Raw genomic sequence first — 26,335 nt, 5'->3', positions numbered from 1 at the left:
CCTCTGCAGGTCATTTTGAGGAAAAAAGTTGTTCAGAGTAGAGAAACAAATGCAGAAAATCCAATAAAATTTTATATAACATAAATGGAAGTTACAGTCAAACCAAATACAAATATTAAAGAGTTATGTCAGTACAAGTCACAGCATGTCATTGTGAAGACATTGACAAAGACTGGTAATGTCTTGGATAGATGCTGTCTTTAATTTTACATTATTTTATTTGCAAAGCCTATTACTGGGACTGTCAACCACCATGAGGGTACAAAGGCAAGTATGAAAGGTGTTTTTTGCGAGTACCGAGTAAATACTCAGCATCTTATTGTCCATCTAACTTGATCTGATGAATACCTTCAAGAAGATCTTGATGGTTTTTAATTCTCTGAAAGCTCACACAAAGTCTCCTTGTAGTCTCACTGACTCCCACTGATTAATTGGACTCTCATTAACGGTAACTGTCTTGCACTACTGAAAAATTGCACCTGTATTAGTAAAAATAATTAGATTGCTTCTTGGTTGTCATTTGTATGGTCTCGAGTCCTATTAAAAATGAAATTTTTTTGCAATAAAACTAGGGTAGAATGAAAATAGATGCAATATCATGTGTTCGTGATTCTTCAAAGAATTGAAAATAGTTTTAGGTTTCAAATGAGTTCTAAGCAGATCTAAGTATTTAAAAAAGGATTTCCTCAAGTTTCCAGTAATTTTGGCAACCTCTGTTCTCATAATTTGCCAGTGATATTTTACCAAAATTAAGAAATTGACAATATCATTTGTTTATGGTATTTAAAATGTAAAGAATTGCCTTCAGGGCATTGTTTTATTGGTTTTGCATTCCTTCCTGCTGTGTTAAAACTAATGAGGCTCGTCTGTCCTTTAGGTGACCTACAAGCGGGATCTGTATGCAGCTGAATCGATTATTAAGGGTATGTGTTTGTCCTTGTGACTGTCAGTTTGCATATTTCTGAGTCTAATTAAGAGTCTTGTGTGCTATAATTTGAAATGTCATTAAGAAAGGTTTTATGATGGATGAAATGTGCTGAGGCAAGTTGTTTTAGCTTGTTCACTGGAATACTTGTATTATGCATATTTACCTTTATTTACTTCTCTTAGAATAGAGAACCTTATAAAAAGCTGTGTATATTACAGTCAAACAGAGATAAATTTTGAATGGCTTTATAAGGAATAAACAATTTATTTTTTTCTTTGCTTTGCAGATCAATTCTGAATATGTTCCATCTTTCTAAGCTAAGTAGTAGACTGAAAATTAAACATTAACTCCTTAGGGCTCTTCACTATCTTACACACAGCCAGTTATTACCTTAATTAATACAGCAACTACATGATATTAAGGTATTTCATTAATTTATAAGTATTTTGTTGAACTGGTTTTTAACCTTTTTTTTGTACTGGTAACAGTGGTTTCATAGCAGTTTAACATAAAGACTGGATTTAGCCTTTATCTAGATTGTTTTTAGAGTGAGTCAATATAGAAAGGAAGAATTGTCAAGTACTGCACGTATAACAAGCACACCGATGGGTATTGTAAACTGGTAGGCAGTGATTCAGGGGACTCTTGCCTGACTCCTTGTTGAGAACTGAGGGATAAAACCGCAGAAACGGATGAAGAGAAAGGGACTTATCTTGGGATTAAAAATACCTTTCCAGAGAAAAGAATGTAGTTCCTATTTAAGAGAACTAGAGCAAAACCTGTGTGCTATTAGGGCATGGTGAGTGACTGGCTCACTGACACCTAAGTGAACATTGTTTGCTTCGGTGTCTCATCTGTTGTTACAAGGCTTAGCTTCTGATTTGGGTAAATTAGACCATGCTGTGATCAGCTCTGTCACTATAGACAAACTCGAAAGCCTAAACAGAGCTCAGACATTGCTGTGATATTCTCTTATGCTTCTTATCTAGACCTCCAGGTATGCAACAAGTCTGAAGCTTCTGGTTATTACAGTGGGCAAAGACTACATATTATATGCATTGTTAGAACCACCTGACTGAATTTTTTAGGCACAAAAGAAGATAGGGCTAGGAAGCCTTGGAAGTTCTAGTTCTGACAGGAAAGGAAGAACTTCTATCTTCATAACCGGAAACCTAGAATTTTTGAAAATGTTGTTTTGTGTAGGATTGTTAGAGGTTCCACACTCTTAGCTTTCAAGCTCAGGATTTCCGAACATATTGAAGACAAGAAGGTGACTAGGATTAGTTTACATAAATTTACAAAGCAGAAATTATGCCTGACAAACCTTCTGCAATGAAATGTAGAAATAATTGGAGAGCAGTGGATATGGTTTGTCTTGATTTCAGAAAGGCTTTTGACACTGTCTCCCATGGCATTCTCATTGACAAACTGATGAAGTACAGACCAAAAAAGTGGACATGGATTGAAACTGGCTGAACTGCCAGGCTCAAAAGAGTAAATTCCAGCTGGAGCCCAGTTACTAGTGGTCTACCCTAGGGATCAACACCAGTTAAAATCTTCACTGATGATCTGAATGATAGGGCAGAGCACACCCTCATCAAGATGATGTAATATTGGGAGGAGCAGTTGATAGACCAAGTGGTTGTGCTGCCATTCAGAAGGACCTTGACAAGCTGGAGAAATGGGTGAACAGGAGTCTCGTGAAATGCAGCAAGGGGAAATGCAAACTCTTACCCTTTGGAAACACCATTACAGGCTGGGGACTGACCAGCTGTAAGGCAGCTCTGCAGAAAAGGCCGTGGGAGGTCCTGGTGGAAAGCAGATTGAAGAGGAGCTGGCAGTGTGCTCCTGGGGCAAAGAAGGCCAACAGCTCCCTGGGCTACGGTAGAGCAGAGCATGACCAGCAGGTTGAGGAAGCTGATCCTTCCCCTTTGCTCAGCACTGGTGAGGTCACATCTGGAGTGTTGGGTTCCCCCATCAGGAAAGACATGGTCATTCTGGAGACAGTTGTGCAAAGGGCCATCATGATGATTAAGGTAGTGGAATGTCTATCATATGAGTAGATGCTGTGAGAGCATGGACTGCTCTATCTGGAGAAGAGAAGGCTCAAGGGGATCATAACCAACGTGTACAAATACGAGATGGGGCAGAGTGAAGAAGATGAAGCCAGACCCTTTCTCGGTGGTGTTCAAAAAATTATAAATTTGAAACAACTAGTGAATTTCCATGTGCCTGTATACACAAAGGCTTCAGTAATCTCATAGGTCATTAAAGGAGATTAGTTATAATTTATTTTAAAATTAAGATATATTCCAAGCAGCTTTTCTAAAACTGCTTGAGTAGAAAATGAGAATGCAACTTATTTGAATGAAAGGAACATTCACTAACTGTTTCTGGAGAAAAAATATGTTATATGTGTATTTCATCATGTTATCACATTTTTTGTTTTCCCTGAAGCCAGTATAGTCTTTTCCAGCTGATGATTATAATAAAAAGTTTTTGTAGTTTAAAGTAAAAATGAAGACCTTCATGGTGGCCAGTCAGGCTAATCCCTTACTTGATCTCTACTTATCCAGTGTTCTGTTGCTGTGGCAGCATGCAATATATCTGCTTCAGTAACCACAGTAGTTCTGTTATGCCTGGTGTCTATGAAAAACTGTACTTTAAGATCACTGAAGTTTAGATTTGTTTCTTGCTGCATTGCATGAGTTCAGGAAGGAGAAGCTGCACATGTTCTTTGCTCCTTATGCAAGCAGTATAATGAGACCTCTGTAGCAAATTAGGACACTGCATAACAGAGTTATGTTACATAATTAGTTATCTTTAATGGGGTTTTGAAATGGCACTGTAAGTACTCCAAGACTGCAGTTTGAGAGTTGTGCCTTATCTATTTTGTGCCCTTCAAAAGGCTTCAAATACCAGATCTTCACATGGTTATAACGTGACTTATTTTGGTAGTGGGCAGTTGAACCATGCAAATAATATTAGACAGGTGCTTTATTCACAGTTCATGCCCCACTTAAAGCATATTTAGGGGGACAACATATTTTTGGTCCTTTTGAGCATCATTCTGATGTACCCCCATGTGGCTGTGGCATCATCCACAACTTCTCTGGGCAACCTGTTTCAGTGCCTCAACACCTTCACAGTAAAGAATTTCTTCTTAATATATTATGTAAACCTACTCTCAGGTTTGAAGACATTCCCACTTGTTCTGTCACTACATGCTCTTGTAAATGATGCACTCGTACTTGTCATTCCCCTTTTGTGCCATGTAGAGAGCCTGAAGGAGAAGTCCTGCATGATTCTGTGAAGCTGAGTTGCAAAGTACCAGGTCTTGGAAGACCACCTTGCCTGCTGCCAAGGTTCTCAGGAGATGTCCCAGAAGCTAAATGTATGGGCTAGGAGGGTGTAGGGTGCAAAGGGCTCTGGCCTCACACCAGATCCACGCTACTGTTGCAGTCTTCACAACTGATTTTTTTTTTCTTACTAAGTTACCCAGTTTACTGTGCTGGATGCACATTTTATCACTGGATGAATTCAGTAGTGATGAAGAACTTTTGAGTGTACACATTTAATTTTTTGACTACAATTCCAAATTTCATGTAATCTACAGTTTATATTTATTAGTCATTGAAACTTTTGGTTTCCTTCAGCAGTTCAACAACTTTCAGCTTGCTAAACTTGACTCAGATGGAAAGAAACATACATGCCTAAATACATTTTTGTACTTTAGATATTTATATGTATATATATAATTCTTATTTAAGGCAATACAAAGAAACATTTCACTAATGTAAATAGACTAATGAGTTATCTTTTGAGACTGTTTTCTTAAAACACTTCTTAATAATTTGTTAACTTCCTCAAGTCTCTTTTATAACTGTATTATGAAAGTCTGAATCCTAGCATCATTTGTTTTATAAACAGCAAATGTAATACTTTTATTTAGTTAAGCAAGTATAAACTTGTAGAGTATGCAGACAAGGTGGCACACGCCTATTTTTAATAGTCTTGAAGTAGGAAAACATTGTCTTACAATAAGCGTGACTCATCTAAAAATGTAGTTAAGATCAGGTTAATACAAAACATCCTAAAAAAATTCCATTAGGACTACTGCCCTCAGGGTAGGTATCTTTGAACTCTAGTTTCAACATGTAAACTTTAAATGATGCTTCTCAGTAGAAGTTTATAACTTACAGTTTGACTCACTCTCCTTCTCCTTTTCTTAAGGGCCCTTCTTTTTCAATGACTTTTTCACAAGAGAGTTCACTTACATATTGGATATTTTGCCCTCACATGTGGCTAAAGAAGTGTCTGTTGATGTAGGTACAATTATGTTTTTGCAAGTGCCAAGAAAAATATCTTAATACCTTCAAACTGTTTATGATTCTTGAGAACTACATATTATGATTTGTGTTCTGTGAAGAAACCATGTGACTTTTTATAAAAATAAAAATTGAGGTAAGCATTGTTTATCAAAGGACAGAGTTCTTACACGAGGTAGACTGCATTTTCATGGGCATGCTCATGAACCGGTGGCTGTTTTCTGCTGTGAGGCAAAGAAATAGACTGGCAGGTGGGGAAATGCTCCTTGGAATAGTTACTGTCAGGAGGAAATAACCCCCTTTCTTGTCTTTTACCACAAAATCTTCCTTTCTTTCTTGTATACAAATATTGGTAGGGGCAGTGTCAAGTTTGACGTTTAGTTTTTGGGGCTACAGAAACATGTGGAGTGGGTAAAAAAAAATTGTTAGATATTTTTGGTTACCTATGTTGTTTGGATAACAGTTTAAACTCATTCTGTTGAGCATGAATGAACTAAATGGTTGGCAGTACTTATTTCATTTTTCTTAGGTTTACAGTAGTAGCATCTCATAACAAAGATGTTTCTAAGGATGCCAGGGGAAACCATATTGAATTTCCAGACCACTCAAGCCATTGCTATGTAGAAAGTGAAAATGGAATTCTGGTAAATTAATTTATTTCTTTGAATTCATTGCAAACTTCAAAATTTTGATAAATAGGATGTGCATCCAAAATAATAGGTATTGTAATGGCAGACCAAGAATGATGTGGAATGAGCATATGTATGCAAAAACAAGTGTATGTATACACACCTATGTGCAATTAAGAGAAAAAAATTATGTTTGTAGGCTAAAACCTATTTACCATTCAGATGCATTTTTTTCTTATGGCTTTAATTCCCTAGATTATGATACTTATGATCCTTATTGAAACAAACTGTTATTTTAATTGCTGCTTGTTTGTGGCATGCTTCTCAGGGTAAACCTTTAAGTCTTTCATTACAGTACACTTAATACACCATCTAACTAAGGTAGTTAGTTCCATAAACATGCACACAAGTTAATTTATAATTGGGTAGGATCCTAGGATAAAGACTGTGGCAGGTGTTGCCAAATAATAATGTGATCTAAAGCTTTCAGGATATCAAAGAGGGGCAGGGAAAACTTGAAAATTAATTTTTCTGATGGATGAAAAAAAAAGGGAGGTGTAGTGGAACACATTCTGAAATTCTCTCTCAAATTTAGCTTTAATGAAAAAAAAAATTCCTGATAGGGAAATTTAGTGTTTAAATTTGGCAGTGCAGAGTTTTAACTATTTTTTATATTATGCAAAAAATATACTCTGAGTGGATGTTAAAAGTGATGGATGAGGTCAAATGAGATGCATGTGAATGGGGAACATTACTCCATAATCAGATACATCTGGGAAGAAGCTGAGAGCTAATGGGAGAGGAGTATTGGAAGAGGAGGTTTCCAGGGAAATAATAGGTTTAAAGTAAGTAGAGGACAAGGAAGCCAAAGCAAGATGGAGAGTTTAATATGTAATGCAATAGTGAGAAAAGAACAAAAAAATGGTTTGGTGGATGAAAAGGAAGTTATGGCAGAAAGTAGGGAAGTAAAGTAGAACAGTGGTGCATTGTAGAGGGACAAGAGGTAATAGACAAAAACTGAACCAAGTGAAGTTCCAACTCAAGAAAAAGGAAAAACTCTTCCACCATGAGGACAATTAAGCAATGAACAGGTTGCCTGGAGACATTGTGCAGTCTCTGTCTTTGAAGGTTTTCAAGTGTGGGAGGGGCAAGGGGCTGAGTGACCAGGCCTAACCTCATGGGTGATCCTGCTTTGAGAAGGAGTTTGGACTAGAGACTTTCTGAGGTCCTTTCCAGCCTCAATTATCCATGGTCTGATGGAAAACAAAATGGTTTTAGCTGAGTATTAAAATTCTTTGTGACATGGCCATGATGTGGCTTTCCAGAATGGCTGTTTCATTCACTCAAAACAGAATTCTGAAAACCAGGAATGAAATGCTGCATGCAGTTAGCTTTACTGGCAGGCAGCAGAATTCATGGAATTCATGAAGTTACCAACCAGCACTCCAGATGTGCTTGCTGTGTTCAGCGTGGTTACATTGAGCCACAGAGCTCCATCAACTTACCAGAGGTGGGACACAGGCAGTCTTGGGGAGGAAGGCTCCACTCGGTCTTCCTTTCCGCAATGCAGCAAAGGTGCAAACTGTCAAAATTAACAGAGGTCTTTTTTGACCACTTGAAACAGTTTGGACTTAAATGGAAAATGAGTTTCAAACCTCAACTAGAACATAACTGTTGCTTTGCTATGCCGACTTTATAAATGATGATTTCCTAACCTTCCTTTGTAGACTTCCTTGATCATTTAAAAGCATGCAGTATCTTTTCAATTTGTGTATTATCGTTGTTTTAATGTTCTCATACTTTATTAATAGACTTTCCCCTTAGAACATTACATTCCTTCTCCAGACTAAAAATACATTTTTCCACACTTAATTGAATTTTCTCTCTTCTTTGTTAAATCCAACCTGCATATCTTAGTCACTTTTTTGGTAATTGCCTCTCTCATTTGTTGCAGGAAGTTAGAGGTCTAAGAGGGCTGGAGAGAGGAGTGAGATGGGTCTCTATAGCTGCAGTCTTTGAGCAGCCTCTTGTGAGATTACTTTTGACACTTACTGTTGATTACAGACTTCTTTTTAAAAGAACTGTCTGAGCCTAAGTTATGGTGCCTTTTGGGGTTCCACAGCCTTCTTCCACATGTGCATTCTTGTAATAGTTCCAATCTGACCTTCTTCATTAAATTACTTAGTTCAATAGAATCTGAGTTCTTGAAATCTGATATGCCAGTCTGGTTTATTATGTATATCTATCTTGTATCTGCATTCCATGTACAGTACTAAATTCAAGTGACTTGCTCTGATTTAAATCTACCCACTGGTTTCTTTCTGGTGATAAGAAATTAATTCAATATGGTTTCCTATTGAACCATTTTTCAGATGGTAAAATTATTCTATATTAAGTAGAAGACAACTGTGATGCATGTTCAATATATTTTTTTGCCTAGTGAATCTATGGGAAGATAATTTCTCCTGCAGTTTTGGTATCCTGTGATTTCCAGTCCTGTGAGAACTGACCATGCATTTTTTTTAATTCTCACTTTCATCTGGTTGTGATGGTTTATAAGCAGATGTTCATTGTTCTCTCTCTTTCTTTCTCTCTCTCCCCATTCTTGCTAACTGAATATGAAGTCAGTTGCTACCACTGTTTTTGTTGTCACATTATAAATATTGGACATAATAAATACCCATGATTCAAAAAATCATTCTAATTATCCTTTGTGATTCTCAGCGGTTAATTTACTTTTCCTGCTCACAGAAAATTGCTTGAAAGTTACAAGACACTTTCTAATAATGTTAACTCTACAACAGCTTTAAAATTAATTTTCAGGTCTTTATGTCTATTTTTGTAAAGAAGTCTTTGAGTTTACAGTAGAAAGTGAGTTGTTTACTTAAGAAATGCATCTGAATGAACTTATTGTGTTGTATGTAATTATAAAAAAACTTTCCACATGCAAAAAATATGTATCCTTATATTCAGACTTGTTTGAAGAGCAGTTAGACCATATTTTTATAATTTCTCTTATGTCTTTCACTACTAATTTATTTTGTGGTGGTGTTTGGTATATTTCTGTCCCTGAAGTTTCATTGAAGTCTGCTTTAAACGTAATTCGACTTCACATTTGTGAAATTTCTCTTTACTTATGCAATGGCTACCCCAAAAACATTGGAAATCCTATATTTTGCTCTGCGTAGTAATTCAGCATTTAAAGGATAAATTTCTGAATTACAGCTGAGAATTTCAGACTTGAATTATTTTGATTTATTTGCTTAAAGAAAGGAAAATGCTCACCAAATCTAATACCTCTACTGAATAACTAGAGAAAATACTAATTTTCTGAATTGTGGGCTTTATGGAACAGATCAGGCGGTAACTTGAAACTTGATAGCAACAAAATACTATATTTTCCCACACCAGTAAAAGATCTAGGAAATTGCCCAATCCATGATCTTTGTCACTGACTCTTCCAACTTCTTTGATGTTGTGGTGAACAGTTATATCTGCTGTCTCCCTGAACAGTATTTTCAATATACTTTTTGGGGGCGATTTTGTAGTGCATATTGTTGGGAAGCAGATTTATGCTATCTCCTGGTTTTTTGCTTTTTTTTTCTTTTCTCAGTATTGCTGATACTGCATTCAGTGATCTGTTGAAGTGATACGTCACATGAACTTTTAAAAATTTTTTCTTGATTGTCGTCTACTGTCATTAATGTGGACCTGAAAAATATCTTGTAAAAGGAATCCCTTATTTAAATGGGCTTTGGGGACAGGCCTCATGAGATGATTTCACATTGCAGAAAATCATAAAAAATATAAGTTGAATTTTATATTTGAAATGTATGTTATATAAATGATGTAGTTAGATTAACTGTGCCTTGAAATAAGTAGTCTTTATATTTACAGCTGTTGAAAAGGTTCTTTCAAGAGACAGCAATATGAATTGAAGGTAATGTTTAGCAGGTTGGTAACTTTGATTGATTTATTTTTGTATGAAATACTAAGGTTTTGTTCTCAATCACAGACAACCTTTCACAAGAAGTTTGTGTTATTACCGATGCAAATGAAACTGTTGCACAAGTTGGTTTTCTCCTTCCTGAATCTCTGAAAAGTCAAATAAAAGTAAGTGCAACTCTATGGCTTTCAACTGTATGATTAATGTGTTTCTGGTTGCCACTACTCATAAGAAATGGTCTAAATAATGTGAATACAGAAACTGAGACTTCCTGTGTCACTGTAGTATTTATTACACAGGATTAACACCAGGTGTGGAAGTTACCAAGAAAGAAGCATCTTCTGCCCAGTTATGATGTAGAAGGGGATCTTACAGCTCCACTTAAAATGTATATATTAGATTAGAGGAGAAATTGAATCCAGACAACGGAGAGGCCATTTTCTTTAGATTTTATGAATTCAGTAAGCCCAAATTGTTACAAATATGTTACAGAGGAAATGCTTTTGTTACTTTGAGGTTAAAGTCTGAACCAATTAAAGAGTAAGTTGTTTTCCTGCAGAGCTGCAAGTGCAAAATCTAATTAATCAGTTTTTTTGTAGAGTCTAAGGGGTACATTTCACTCACAGTGAATGCACATTGAAGCCTTTGCTTTAGGATACTGATGGAATTTTCTACTGTCATTTAATTATCTTTTTCCTTTTTCATTATTCCTTCTAATAGAGCTATCATATTTCCATTTTCCCAAAGGTGATTAGCATTTGGTAATTGGTTAGATTTTGCCTGGTCTTGGAGTGATTCTTAGTTGTATCTTATGTGATGATATTACATTTTCCTATTACCCAGAGAAACTGACAGGGAATAGTTGTTCAAAACCACAGGTTTCCTGATTTTCATAGTGTTACTTCTGTAATGGTTGTATTCATGTGTGTTGATCTTCTGCATGGTGTACTTAGTTATTAGAATGATATTCTTCTCTAGCAAACTGTATTGGTGTTTTATATCTAGAAATCTCATTTGACATTGCACTTACAGTTTTTGTTTAGAAACAATTGTATTTAGTATGGAATCATGGTTTATATCTATTAAATACTATATTTATAAGTCTAAGATCTTTTTTGTCTGAATAAGTGTATAATGGGGCAGAAGTATATAATCATTTCACTGACACCATCTCCGTTGCTATTTCTTCTTTTTTGTCTCCATGTAAACTATTCTGCAATTAGTAGGAAGACATCACTTACCCATATACTTCTTTAAGTGTTGACTTATCTGTATCTGTTAAGTATGGTTGCATATAATCCCTTTGATCATACCATGAGTAGCACTTCCAAGCCAGTAAGAAAAATCAGTGCATATGTCATGTTTGATAACCAACACTGCAACTTTGAACTGAACAACCTCAGATCAGAACTAGTTAGAATTTACAACATGTTGCCAAATTTTCATTTCATAACTGGTTAATTATTGGGTGAGTCAGGCACCTGAACCTGTGGTGCATTTGAATAAAACACATGTAAAATGAACTCAAACAAGGTAATGAGGACATGAAATTGTAGGGATTCCTACTGATATAGGACTGATTTTTTTTTTTTAATGGCTCTATTAAATCAGTTTATTTAATTCATTTCTAGCACTGTTCCTTGAAACATCCTTCAATATTCATTTAATGAAGCCTCAGGGTTAAAATCTATAAAAATTATGTATTGTCTTGTTTTTAAACAATAAAATTGCTAAGTGTTAATTCATAAGGTTACCAGTATACAGAACTCCTAACCTTAGAAGGAATTTTGTGTCGGGGGCACACTTCTGGTGCCCCCAACATAAGAAGCACATGGAACTATTGGAGCAAGTTTAGAGGAGGGCCACAAAGTTGATAACGCAACTAGAGCACCCCCTTACAAAGACAGGCTGAGAAAGTTGGGGCTGTTCAGCCTGGAGAAGAGAAGGTTGTGTGGAGACCTCATAGCAGCCTTCCGATAACCGAAGGAGGCCTGCAGGGAAGCCAGAGAGGGATTCTTTGTCAAGAAATGTAGTGATAGGACAAGGAGTAATTGGTAAAAACTGTAAGAGGGAAAAGTTAGGTTAGATATACGCTTTACTCTGAGGGTGGTGAGGCACTGGAACAGGTTGCCCGGAGAAGTTGTGCATGTCCCATCCCTGGAACCGTTCAAGGCCGGGTTGGATGGGGCATTGAGCATCCTGGTCTAGTGGAAATTGTGCCTGCCCATGATCTTTAAGGTTCCTTCCAACCCAAACCATTCTATGATTCTATGATAGCCACTGACCTATGATTTCTTAAATGAAGCACTGTAAACTTGTGTGAGAGAGATTTAATTTTGTGCAGTGTGATAATTATTTTAAGCAAGTTAAATGTACTGCACTGAAAGCTGGGCCTTTTCAAAGGGCGAATTGGAGGGTAATTGATCTAAATAATAGACCAGTTGGGAATCATTCAGTAAAGTACGTATTATCTGAAATTTAAACTTAATTTATTTTAACATTTTAGCTAGTTTTGACACTAATTCTTAGAAGGAGCCATATTTACTTTTGAGATATTTCTTGACTCCCATATGTATCATTAAAGAAGAATTTAAAAGAAATTTTGTTTGAGGGATTTCTGAGAGAGACTCTAATAACATAATAATGCCAACAGCAGGGGGAAAAAAGACCTAAAAATAGAACTGATAAAGAAAATGAAAATAAAAACTTTTCTAAAAAAATTTTTTTAGGCAACAGTTATTGCTTGCAAAGTACTTTAAGAGTATTTTAATCACTGTTACTCTAAGCAGTATAACTAAGGAATGAATGTTTTGCTCAAGATATGTTACTGTGAAAGACATAACTTGAATATTTTCTTAAGGATGTTATTTAGCCCTTTCTTTTAAAGCAGACAAACCTAAATGGGGGCTGAAGGTGTTTTCTTCTGTGACTGGAAATTACTTCTGCTTTTTCAGTGACAAGGTGCTGCTATCACATGAAATGCAATCAACTGGATAAAGTTATGTGTTATTTTTGTGAATGGATAAATATCCACAAGCAGCATATAAAAATATCTGGTTGTTTTCAAGTAGGAAATGAACTAGCATTTCACTAGTAGAAATTCACTAGTTTCTTAATGATTGCATTGTCTATCTGCTGGATTGGTATTAATTGTAATTTTAAATTCTGATATAATTTAAATAACTTTTACAGCTTCCCAATATCTTGGGATAAATTTTAGATTTTATGAAAGTGGATGCTGAATGAAGTTGAAACTTCAGCACAGGGCATCTGATAAGTAACAGAAACATTAAAGAAAACATATTTATAACTCCGTTTTCATGTTCTTGCCGTCTTTGCTTCTTGAACTAGCTGAATATCAATTGGTACAAGGACCAGAAGTAATTAAGCAAATCCATATGCTCTTTTCTATTTAAACACTGAAACGCTATGTGACAATCACTTTTTACCAAGGTGGTATTTTTAGGTAATTTTTGCTCTCTCAAGTAGCTGATAACATTGATTAATATTAATTTTAATTTTAAAAAGTATTTTTGCATAGGAAACTAAGATGCCAAATAGAATAAGAATTCGTTTTAGTTAATTGATGATTTATTGAAGCTTCTAATAAGGCAGCTGTGCTTTCTTTTCCAACAGAGGAATTTGATTTATTTTTTTCTGGAAAATATGGCTGTAAAAAAATGCTTAGTTTGCTGCTTTATCAAATTGTGAAGTTAAATCAAAATTCTGATACACTATATGAATTTTTAAATGTTCAGGAATACTTAAGCGTCACGTATTATAATATCTCAAAGGAAAAAATAAAAGTAGGCCTTCTGCCTTGGGTCATGTTCCAAATACCTTCTGAAAAGACTCTGGCATGCAGTGTGCTCCTGTTCCTCAAAGTATAGGCAAGGTTGTAAAGGTACCAGGAATTTCTGATTTTATATCTGCAGAGGTTCAAGCCAGGAGAGCCCTGGAGTATTGCATTTTTCAAGTATTTTTAAGTAATTCATACCTTCTGTGAATTTTTTTTTAAACCTTTTAAAATATGAAATGTCAACTTTCTGGGGTATGTTATCAAAATTTCAACCCAAAATGTTTCTGAAATCCTTAGAACATAAATATCAACTTTTGGGCTTTAAACCACCTTCCTTTGCAAAAAGTTAACTCCCTGAGTATTAAAAAAATAAACAAATACAGCTTTAGATAATATTACAAAACCATTTTAAATGTTGTATTTGGTGCTTCTGTTGCATTGTGGATTAAATGACATTTTGAGGGAATACAGCAGTGTATTGCTTCTGTCATTTTCTGTGATATATAATATGTCTTTTGGCCAGAAATAAAGCTCAGTTGAGCAGCGGAATGAGGGATTTGCTGGTTTAATAGAAGCAATATGAAATTGGGGATTTTTTGCCTTATTTTAAAGATTTTTTTATTTACTTCAAAGTGTTATTTCCTATTGGGGAACAAATTCCCCCTCTACTACCTGATTTGCTTTTTCACTTAAGGCAATCCTGAAGCTGATAATGGAGTAGAATCTACGTTTTATTTTAACTAGAATAAGGTAGTTTCTTAACTTGTGTCACAGGTTGCAAAATAAGATTAAGACAGTATTTTAGAGTATTCATTGAGGAAATATTTTCAGAAGAAACTCTAGATGAGTCTTGTTGTATCCTAGAATACCAATACCAGTACACCTGGTCTTTCATGCATACTTAATGTTTTTTATTTTTAGCTTCATGAAGACAAAATACCTAGATATTTGAAAATTATAGAGATTTTTCTCAGAATTAGAGATCTAAAATCATTAGATCATCGTGATCCTGTGGCAGTTGAACATCCTAACCCGGGCAGCAGCACTTGTGTCTGATGCTTCCCGGGCTGTTTCTGCTGTTTCCCTAGCAGAATGCTTCAGCACAGGTTGGGCTCCATGCTTCACTGTTGAGTCATCCAAAAATCTGAGCAAATTTCAATTCTTGTAGTGGAAATAATAATTGCCATTTTAAAATAATTTGAATGAACAAACTCTGCCATAATAGCAGAAGCTTTAGCAGAGAGTTAAGGCTGAAGTAAAATTTATGACTTTTTTTGTCTCATCAGGTTGAAACTGTATCAATATCTCAAAGCAGAAATGATAGCCATCTACAAAGCATCTTTTCAGGACAGTACTACAATTTTGTTTGTGTAAATGTAAGTAGTAAGGATGCATGCTTTTACCTTTGCACTTAAACTTGTTAGTAGTGGTAAATATAAAGTATCTGAATAGTAAGTTGTTTATTATTTCTGTTCTCATGCTGTATCCATTCTAAAGTTTGATGTTTCCGATGCGCACCAAACTGGACTTTTGAGCATAATTATGTTGTTAAACCAAGCATGAATTCTTGAACAAGAGGGATGAAACTGAAAGTAGTTGAAGATTCCCTTTCATAGATGTTGTATTGAAGTGAATTTTCTCAAGGAAAGTCTGTCATATGCGTAGTCATCTAACTGTGCATTGCCACCATGGTCTAAATTAATGTTTCCCATTCTGGACATATGTATGCCATGTAATCTGTATTTGGGTCGCAGTATGGGAACAGGAAGGTTCCCATGAACCATAGATGAACCATATCTAAGACGAATCAAGACTTTTAATCTTGTTTTATATATAGATATTTCTTAAGGGTAATATTAGTAATCTCCATTTTTTTCAAATAGCTATAACTTTACCAAACAATACCATTACATTTGTATATTAAAACCAAGCAACCCAAAACCCCCAAAACAAAAAAAGTGATGTGTTGGGGTTTTTTTTCGTTTTGTTTTGTTTTGCTTTTATGTTGTTGTTGGTGGTGGTGATTTTTTTTTCGTAAATGACAGATCTTTGAATTCTATTTTTATAATTTTTATGATAGTTTTTTATGTAGTTTTGATGTTCTCCATAATTCTAGACATTTATTTTCATTTAGGATAAAAAGTGTGCCATTCAAGAAACCCAGCAACTAGTGCATATGTTGGAAAAATCAGATATCTTATATCCAGTTGTCCTTATTTCGGTAGGTAACTCCTGTAAGTTACTGTAGAAAGCATCTCATGAAATTTTTTAAATGTTAGACTAGGCTTAAACTTCTACTAGCTCAGAATAAAATTATAAATTCTAGCTGTAAATTGGACTCTAAAGAGCCTCATTTGCACTTCAACAAGTGCATGCTGTCAGGAAATAAACTGACACTCGCAAATGACAATTTATTAGTTATATATTTCTATGAAAGACTCATTGTGGCTGGCTGGTTGTACTGAACTATAAACTCCTGCCTTACTGCTGGGCTCCGTCTCTGCTGAGGATGCTGCAAATCATGTGTTGTGCTTAAATGCTGAGGTGAAACAGAATTAAGTGGCTTTATTTTTTTCTATGCTATGTAGTTTATTCAAAGTTTTAAAATTATTGTTGCTTTTCTGGTCCAAGTCTTAAAAATTAACTTTGAAGTACTTTTCAATATAACTAATACATACTTTACTTACTGAGGTGTAAGACTGAAAAGTCTGTTCTGGTACATGGCAAAAGTTTTAAAGTGTACTTTTTGCTGAATTTTTCATTGTTCAAAATGAATGCCAGAATAATGATGAATCTTAATATGTGAAATGAATGCCAGAATACTTTACCAGTTCATACAAATGACAGCTGAAGTGTACATGACTTTTATTTTATTCAGACTGTTAAAAAGGAGAAAATACGAGTAGATTTGAAAGTCTACAGGCAGTGTAACCAGCTCCAATTAATTCTGTCATTATGTTTTCTGGCTTAATAGCTAGGGATGAGAAGTATTGGGTGGAATGAGAGTCATTAATGCCGTCTGTCACAAAAAGTGTGCCTCTGGACTTCATTTATTACACTCTCCAGCGATAACACAAGATAATATGTTGTGATTTTAAAGTATAATTCCATATATGAAACTCTTGCAAAAGGAATATTTTTCATGGGTCCTGAATAGTTACTAAAGTCCACAGTGTAGTGACCTGGTGGTAAAACTGAGCATTTACTTTGGAATTTTAGCTTAAACTGAAATTTAAATGATGAAATTTCATTACTGAACTTACAACTAAACGAGATATTGTGAAGATTAATTACTTTTACAAAGGAAAAACGTTACATAGATTCACAAAATTAGTTTGGAGAAGACTTCTAAGATCATCAAGTCCAACTATTAACCCAGTACTGCCAAGTCCAGCACTAAACCATGTCCCCAAGTGCCACATCTACACATCTTTTAAATACATCCAGGGTTGGTGACTCAACCATTTTCCTGGGCAGCCCTTCCGTGAAGAAATTACATGCCTCCCATTCAGTTACCCATTTACAAGGCTACTGGATATGAAAAATGCTCTTTTCTGGACTGAGAGTGTTTTCATTAGTCTGTTATATCAAGAATTTAAAAAAACATTTCCGTCTATGTTAAATTTTGGAGTGTGCAGATAAAGTTGGAATTGTTCGTCAGCCAGCTAAGGTGTTAAAAGCATGCTTATTTTGTGCTCAATTCTTAGCTACGTTCTGGTCAGGACTTTGAATTAAATATGTTTTTTAGTGCGACACACAGAATGTGAGAACTTAATATTGTAGCTATAAATATTCTGGTCTTAATATCTACTAAGAAGCAAGTATGAATGCAAAATAATGCTTCACTGTGAAACTTGGGGTTTGCCCCTGAGATACTGCTCCTTCAAATCATTTCTACATCATTTCTACTATTTTTAATGAAAGTGTACTTGCTCGAGCAGCCTGCTGCATGCACAAATTATTCAGGTGAACTCCTTCTAAAATAGCCTTAGGAGAAAATTATACATTTAATCTGCTTCCTATACCCCAGATCCAGCAACTACTTGAAATTTCCCAGAACTAGACAGGGGATAGTTCCACCTCATAATGAGGTGGAAACAGTTGCTGACATTTAAAACATAGAGACACATATATTTGTTAAAAGTATCTTTTAAAAATGACATACCCTAATTGCAAAGTGGTGCTACACTTTCATTTGATGGAAGTACCACACTATCTTTTAGAAATACGAGAAGGAATAAATAGGAAATCTGGAAGTTATGTTTTAAATTACTAAAGAATTAGTTAAACAAATCATTATCTCATATTAATCACTAGGAAGTCCTTTAAACTTCTGATCCCTAAAACTCATTACAGATGGTATGGGGGACAAAAATTTCCTTCAGTGGTTTTTAATTAAAGTCAGTTTTGGGTGTCCTCTTCACTAAGGCTCATAAGTGAGATTTTCCTCTGTTTTATTCTTTCCTATATACTTTGTTTAACATGTAGCCTGAAAGAATTGTTCATGAAAACTCCTGTAAGATACTTTCTTTTGACGTAAAAGGGCATATTAATAGTTCTCAGACAAATGTGAATCCGGATTTTAAGCAATACAGTGACAATTAAATGCATAGGTCTTAGGTACCAGCTGGAAGGGAAACATCATGCATTTCTATTCTCAAAAGTAAAACTCTTTCTAGTAGTGAAGAATTGAAAGCATATATGAGGAAAGCAGCTAACTGCTTCAATTCTAAACTCATAATTAGGAACAGTCTAATGTAGACGTGTGTGTAATTGGAAAGTTCTTGTCTGTTCTTTGATTTCACGACACAAGTAACTTTTTCATAACAATCTGATAATTAAGAGAAAAAAATTTTATTTTTCCTTCCAATAGTCAGCTTCTTTAGTTGTAAAAATGACAGGTGTTATTGTTGTGCCAGATTGTCTGTTTAACTGGCCTGGGGAACCTTGTCCCAGTACAAGAATGAGCTTGCGCTGGACATGATGACTTCTGTCCATATCCCGCCTGTCAACTGCCACAGATTTCAAAGTCTGTCCTTTATCTTGGTACCTGACTGGATTATTTTGAGGCATCTGTAAGCTGAAGCAGCAATTGTACTGCTGTATTTGGACAAAAGGAAAGATTAACATTACAGGAGAAATAGGAAGACCAGAAGTAAACTTCATGCAATTATTTGTTTGCATCAAACCAATATCCTCTCCAGGTCTATTATAACCAAATGAATCATATACTTAAACTGACATTACTTTTTTGAGCAATTCATATTCATGTTTGTAGAAGCAATGAATGGCTATGATTTTTATTTTGTTGCTATAACTTAGCATTAGAAAGAAAGGAGTGCTGGTACTTCAGCTCTGTGGTTGGAATGCTTTGATTTCAGTACAAAAGTAAGTTTAAGAAAAATCTCTTTTTAAAGCTGTGAAACAAGTTAGAGAGGAGATATGTTGAGTTCTCTTAAAATAATAAGTTTTATAATTTCTTGTAAATAGCTGTAAATGAGTAGTACTTAGCTTTGTTTTGGGTAAAAAATAACAAAACAGTGACTATGTGAAAATTAATTTCTGCCTGTGTAGTAGAAGACTATAGCTTTGCTTCTGGTGAGTATGCGCTTAGACAATAAACAGCTTTTTAAAAAAGTATTGCTAGGAAAAATGAGTGAAGACCTATTTGTTGTCAGGATAAATTGAACATAAGGTACAAAGAGAACTTGAAATAATTTCCCCAAGCGCTGGTCTCTGGGACAACCTCTGTACTTCTACTACTGTGTAGTGGTTACAGATAAATTTTACATCAATGGAATCATTCAGCCAGAAAAATGTTTTTGTTTTAGGGGAGAGGCATTTCTGCTATTAATAGATGCCAAAACTTTATATGTACAAATCATCATCCTTAATTTGATTTCTACAGTTAATAGAAGCTTTGTAAGTAAATTGATCAAACTGTGGAATACATGAGCCTGGGGAAAGGGTTGAACTAGTTGATAACTTCCCAGGAAATAGTAATTCAGATCCTGTAAGACCCACCATGTTTGTGCAGCATCCCTGATGAATATGAGACCTGCCTTTCCCTGACCAAGAGCTCAGGATAGTCATATCCCTATCTTGTTTTGAAGTAGTTTCTGCTTTTTAAATTTGAAGCGTTATGTTGAAATTAATCCAATTTAGGCAACTAATATGCTATGCTGAAAGGATAGTAAATTCAAAATAAAACTTTACAGAATGTAGCTCTGTCTTGAAAACCTTGAAGAGGCTTAAGAAAAACATCTGTATTTCTGTAGTACCCTGATAGTAAAAAAAAAACAAACCCAAACCCCAACCAACTGTGAAAGTTAGAATAAAACTTAGAAAAGAATGCTGTTTGTTTTCTGATTTAATTGAATATTTTTAAGATGCAGTTATTACGTTGTGTTCTGATGTGTTCTGGTTTCGTTGTGTTTTGAAAATAAATAATTTTCATGTAACTAAATGTATAAGCAGTGGAGTTCAATAGTAATAGAAGCTAGCTAAGAAAAACATTTGTTAGTCTGTATTTTTATGTGTGCTTAACATAACTCTAAAACATAACTAAAATTTGGCAGTCTAGAATGGCATACTATGGAAAAATTGATTTTTTTTTTCCTTATTTGTTCCTTTGCAGGTGTACTTGGATATATCAGGAAATAATTCTTTCAGCATTGGGATGGAAGAACTAGCTAGCATCAAGAAATTTGCAAGGGAAACTAAAAAGAAAAACATTCTAGTTTATGGTCTCCTTATCCAATATAAGGTATGTAATTATTTTTCTATGTGCAAATTATCTTCTTTTGCCATTTATATGATTAATGATAGAATCTTCATTTAAAACAAAATCAAAGGGAAATAAATATGACTTGAAAAGGATTTTTTTGAAGATTCTTGCCTGTTCTTGTTCAAAATTCAGACAAGCCTGTAGTTATAGGCAAAAATGTAAGCTTTTTGATTTGGGAGGAAGAAATGGTAAACATTTTTTAGAAGCACATGAAAACATCAGGGCCCTTTTTGCTTTTCTGCTTTGAAACTTGCTTTGTGCAGCATTAAAAAGGTAAAAAATAGTAAAAGTACATTCAGTCAGTGGTTCTGCAGTATTTTACGTCCCTCATCAAAACAGTGTTTGGTATTCAGGGGACAGGAAGGGCACAGCATATAGGTGTTGAGACAGTGTCTGTGTCTGTAACAGTAGCAAATTGCCTCAGGTGGAGGCAAAAAGGGTTACCACTTCAGCATCCTTTGTACTCACAAAAGCTATTTAAAATAAACCATTTTGCCTGGGATACATGTTTTGCCTGGGATACAGCCAGAAGAGTGGGCTGCCTTGCCTCCAGTGCAGATATAGTTTTGCAGATTCTTAACTCAGTCAGCAGTGAAGGAAGTAGTAAGTTAGATATTCAACAGGAATTTTAACAAAGAAGAATAAATGTAATCTTAACTGATTTTTTTGGGGGGTTGAATTAGGTATTTGTATGTAATTGTTAAATATGGCTATAGTTTCGTGTCTTTTTCTGGTATACCAAACACTTGATTATCCCTTCAAATTCTCTGGCTTTATTAAGAGCTATGAGTATCAATACCTATCAGTTTATGCTTTTACAGACTTTTGATGCCAACAGAATATGAATATTGCTATTATATGATTTTAGTTTGTCTCTTGTTTGTAAAACATACAGGGGCATACAACTATTTTCAGTCTTCTTTCTGGTACTATCAAACCCCATTTTTTCCAGGGTGAACTGGCTTCCTTTAGTAAAAACAATTTGAATAACTGTTGGAAACAGCTCTGAGGCACCTTAGCATGGTAAAAAGTAACATTGCAAATATTGCTTTAGTGTAACTACAATTTTTTCCTTTTAAAATTCATTGAGTATTCAAGTGGATCAAAGAGACATATGTGGATAGCACTGGTTAGTAAAGCTGAAAAGTAAAACTGGGAAAAAGGAAAACTTTTATAATCTTTGGTGGATTTTTATGACCATGGCACCAAAACATTTTACATTAACTAGCATGTATAAGAGCAGTAAGAGATCTGAATGGAAGTTCCTGATCCTTGGTGGTAAGAGAATTGCAGCAGAATGCTGCCTCCATTTTTTAAAAAAATAAAATGCTAGACTCATTATCTAAGATCACTGCAGGCAGAGCCATCATTTATTAGCATGGAAAAAATATTACATAGAGTAAAACACTTTGCAAAGTAAGTAAACTACTTCTAGTTATCTATCTTATTTTAAAATGGCTTTAATACACATGCTGCTCACAAAGACAGGCATATAGTCTTGAGTTCCTGCTTGTAAGTGTTTTGAAATTATATATGTGTGATATATGTATCAAGTTTTCTTTCGGCTGCAGATCTACAAAGAACATATTTGTTTCTAGTGAAGACCTATGGAAAGATTTGACATAACGAATCTAGAAATGACATAACCTAGACTTTATTGCTGGTTTGGATGAGACTGAGAGAGACTGTGAACAAAAGCAGTTTGTTACACAAAAAGATATCTTTAAAACAGGTTTTGGGGTTTTTTTTTTGAAGTCCAAAGCATGATTTGAGAGTCACCGAGGTATTTTACTTTTAGTACAACCCGTTAATAGGTGAATTCCATGCTTGAGGATGGAAAGGTAAATTTCATACAGGCATGATGGGCAGTCCAGAAGAAGTGGAAACACAAAAAGCACCTGATGCTGTAATGCAGGTTACTCAGCCTATTTTTGCAATATCGTCTGTCACTGTCTGTTTTCCAGAAGTCCTGGAAAGCTATAGTTTATTTCAGGAAAAGAATGATGACAGATAATTGCTTCATAGAGCTTACCTCTAGCTGACAGTTTTATATCCTCACTACCAGACATACACAGTTGATAGATGCAGATTTACTGATTCTAAAACAGGGATAAAATGTAAGGGATGAGAAATTTATTGAGGCACATGACCATGGTAATACTGAGGTGGGTTATATGATTAGGTGGGTGTGATAATATCTTGGTATAAAAGAATATGAGGGCAGTTCTTTCAGATTCTACATTAGCAAAGCAAATTTTTTTAAATAAATATTTTATATAATGTAAAAAAATTATAAATTTTTTAATCTTTTGGAACAGGAAATGAAATGCTTTTGGAACAGAGGAGTATGTTTTTGATGGCATTGAAGGAGCTGAGAAGCCCTAAGAAAAATTATGAGTCTTTATTTTCGCTTCTTAAATGCAGTGTTTATTTGGTATTCCGAAAGAGATATCAAGTATTTTTATGAATATTTGATACACCAAGAAGATAATCAGGAGAATTAAAGGAAAAGGCTTTAATATGCCTTATAAATAACCTACTTAGTACCTTCCATTTGCTCAAAATTGAATGCATAAACTGGTACACAAATAGTTATTTCTCTTGTAAACATCATGCATGGAACATCAACTTCGTAACAGCTCTACTTTGCATCCTGAAAACACTGTTAATTTAAATTTCAGTTGTGAAAATAATTTTAATTTTTTTCTTTTCTAAAACAGTTCCAGAATATTAGAAATAGTTTACTCATTCAAAATACAAAGGGGAAAAGAGTAATCAGTAAATTCCAGAGTCTGAACTTATGGATTTAGTTTTTGAATATTTTTCAGATGAGTTGAAGGAAATAGCTGACAAACAAGGTGAATTAAAAATAGGGAGAAAAATCCATTTTTTATGGGAGATGTTACTGGCATATGTTGATGAAAATGTTAGTAAAATTCCAACTGCTTTGATTTATTGAGTAGTTCACCTTGAAAATAGCAATAACTGGTATGGAATTATTTTGTATTAGAATAAGAATCTTCGTATTAATGATAGTCTAGTAGGGTGTAGTGCAGAATAGCAAATTCTGACTATTAGGAGGAAAGCCTATAAAAAGAATCTAAGTTATTCTTAAATAAACAAAATTTTACTTAAAAGGAGTCTTAAGAACTGCTAAGAAACCAAAGAACATCAAAGGTAATATCAAATCATTGCATCCATGCTGGGCTGGAAATATATTAATCTTAAAAGCATTGGTTTATATCATTCAAACTACAAGATTTGGGAGGAAACCTCAGCTGCATTTGGTAGTAATATGTTTTCCATGCTCTGAGCAATGGAGTATTAATGAACTTGGGCCTTGATCTCACACATGTGGATAATTATCTTTAAACATATCCTAAGTAGTTAATGGGTTTATGCTTAAATATGACAGTAATGTTTTAAAAATGTGCTATTTATTTACTGCTCTTCTTCCTTTTGAAATAATAATTTCTTATGACTGAATTACAAAAAATAGTCAGCACACAGAAAATATAAGCAGCATTTCCTATCATAGGAGTTCAAATTCAGTAGCTTGTAGAGGTTACAGTAATAAAATCTTGGTCTGTAGGTTTCAGTAATAACTTTATTACTTTTCACAAAGAATAAAAAGGAACAGTGATCATCCAAAATAAAGCGTGTTTGGATGGACATAGGAAGCCACAGAAAGCTTTAAAATATGAAAGGAATACTAATATATCATGGTTATAGAACTGTATTAATTTAAAATAATCCTACTTCAGAGAGGTAAATGACAAAATGTAGGGCCAGAACAGCAAGTATGTGCTAAGGCTTGCCTGGGGTAAGGGGACTCCAAATACTTTTGCCTCTGAAACTTCTGTTTGATTAAGATAAAGGAACTATTCACTGACAGCCAGAAAAATCAGTCCATACACTAAAAAGAGACAAATGGCGCAATAGAATAATTGTTATGAAGTTGTTGAAACTAAAAGAAAACTGAACTGTGGGTGATTTCTTATGCGAACATACGGGACACTTATTGTAGCCTTAAAGACTTTCTGAAGATAAGAGGATCATCTACAGTGTGCGTCATGGCTCAAGAAATACTTAAGAGTGCTAAAAGTGTTTTCTGTCTGACTTGGTAAACCCCAAAGGTAAACATTTATGCTTTCTTTTTCATCAAAGATCCCTTGATATAGTATTATGTGCAAATATTAAGGCAGTAGTTCTCAAAACAGGGAACACAACCCCAAATGGGATAATCCGCAAAGCAGAAGGTGGTTTGGCAACTAGTAGTGAGATAATGAGCCTGAAGGGCAAATGAAGTAAGATCACAAACTAAAGCTTTGAAAACTCATTGAAAACAAATGAGTCCTGCCCTGCATGACCCCTGCGTGCTTCTTAATTCATTTAAGAATTATAACTGAATTGGTCAAATGATTGCAATCTGATTAAAATGATTGGAATGCTGCTTGAGGACCTCTTTTTTTGTTGTTTTTCAAAATGCCATTTTTTTATTTCATCTGCAATGACATAATAGATTGTAATCAATCTGGAAACCTACATTTATTCATAGAAGTTCTTAAGGCCAAGTAATTACTGTTTAGTATTTTCAAGAGTCAGAAATTGAGCTTTGAAGTATTGGGATCCTATGGCCTATTCATCCTTTCATCAAGGAAAATTGTGCAAATGTGTGATGATGAGCCTGAGTGATCTTGATTCCACAGAGTTTGGGACAGAGAGGGAAACCAAATCACTTTGAAATTTTCTGTGTGAGTAACCTAGTAGAAATCAACATCTGTAAGCTTATTAATACAAAGTCCTAGCCGGTCATTCACCAGTAAATCCAAAGATGGATACTTATGGAGGCTGGACACTCTTTTATCTTTAATTATTACTACTGTCTGCAATCAGTCACTAATGCATATTTTGCAATAGGTAGAAAAAGATTTACAAACACTGACTTCTGAAATAGAACTACAAGAAACTACAGGAAGTTCTGAAAATAGCACAGGTTTTAAACATAGATTTAGTCATACTGTTTGTAAAAACTGCTGTTAGTACAACATATTTGTATTTTTTTCCATATTAGTATCATACTTGTTTGAAAGTTCTAAGGTTCCTGTCAATGAAATATTTGTACTATTTAACTCCAGAAAATCAGTTCTAAATTTAATGTTTGAAAGTCAGAAAGCTGAGTAGTTCCAAAGAAATGCATGAGTGAATATTTTTTTTCTGCTGTGTAATATATGCAGAAATGATAAACGAGGTAGGTGGCTTTGTATTTTGAACTGAAATCTGTTTGATCAAACAAGCCGCCTTCATCTGTTTTGTACCATTCAGAGGTTGTCAAGAAATTAAAAAAGATGTTTCTGGAACATTAGTCAATTAAGAAATATATTAGTTCAAAGTTTACCAAAATTTTGGTTAAACTTTGGGCTTTGAGTCAGGAAAGGTCATAAACACAGAACCTTGAAATCTCACTTTTGCTTGCAGCACTCTGGTGTGTACAGTTGTGGGAAGCACAGCTACTTGGCTATACTACTGCTTTTTTATTAGATGGTGTGGATCATATTGATGAACAAATTGTGATTGCTATTCATCTATTTCAGGGTTTCAGTGTGTATACCTTGAATACATACATACATACATGCTCTTGTATATATTTTCTTGCTCGTTTTCTCTTGCTGCCTATCTCTCTCTGTTGTTCTCTCTCTTGGCTTTCCTTTTTTCCCCCTGAAGTCTTCATGCTTTTCTAGCCAAAACAGGGAATAAATTAGTAGACTTATTATAACTGTGCAGCTCTACTAAGGGCAATCAAATGAAGCATTTTCACAAACTAACTTTGCAGTGCAGTGCCATATTCCCAGTCTGAGGATGATGGGCTTTTAAGAAAAATAATTGGTAACCTTTGGGTTTTCATTAAGTAACTGTAT

At 34.7% G+C, this 26,335-nt stretch overlaps 1 protein-coding gene across 6 annotated transcripts in view; it reads left to right on the top strand.

The window, feature by feature from the left end:
* Positions 1 to 26,335, top strand: part of ISPD (isoprenoid synthase domain containing) — a 114,000-nt gene that overhangs the window by 45,649 nt on the left and 42,016 nt on the right. For 5 of the 6 annotated variants that reach the window (XM_027684717.1, XM_027684716.1, XM_027684718.1 and 2 more), the window contains exons 5-9: positions 878 to 923; positions 9,901 to 9,998; positions 14,917 to 15,006; positions 15,765 to 15,851; positions 20,268 to 20,396. In XM_027684717.1, coding sequence (XP_027540518.1) covers positions 878 to 923; positions 9,901 to 9,998; positions 14,917 to 15,006; positions 15,765 to 15,851; positions 20,268 to 20,396 — 450 coding nt within the window. Of the gene's footprint in view, positions 1 to 877; positions 924 to 9,900; positions 9,999 to 14,916; positions 15,007 to 15,764; positions 15,852 to 20,267; positions 20,397 to 24,444; positions 24,554 to 26,335 lie in introns of all 6 variants that reach the window. The other variant, XR_003534471.1, reaches the window with a different exon arrangement.

The sequence above is a fragment of the Neopelma chrysocephalum genome, unplaced genomic scaffold, assembly GCF_003984885.1.
Source record: "Neopelma chrysocephalum unplaced genomic scaffold, ASM398488v2 Primary Assembly neopelma1_67, whole genome shotgun sequence".
Taxonomy (NCBI): Eukaryota; Metazoa; Chordata; class Aves; order Passeriformes; family Pipridae; genus Neopelma; species Neopelma chrysocephalum.
The sequence above is the reverse complement of the archived record's forward strand: the minus strand, read 5'-3'. Positions and strand labels throughout refer to the sequence as shown.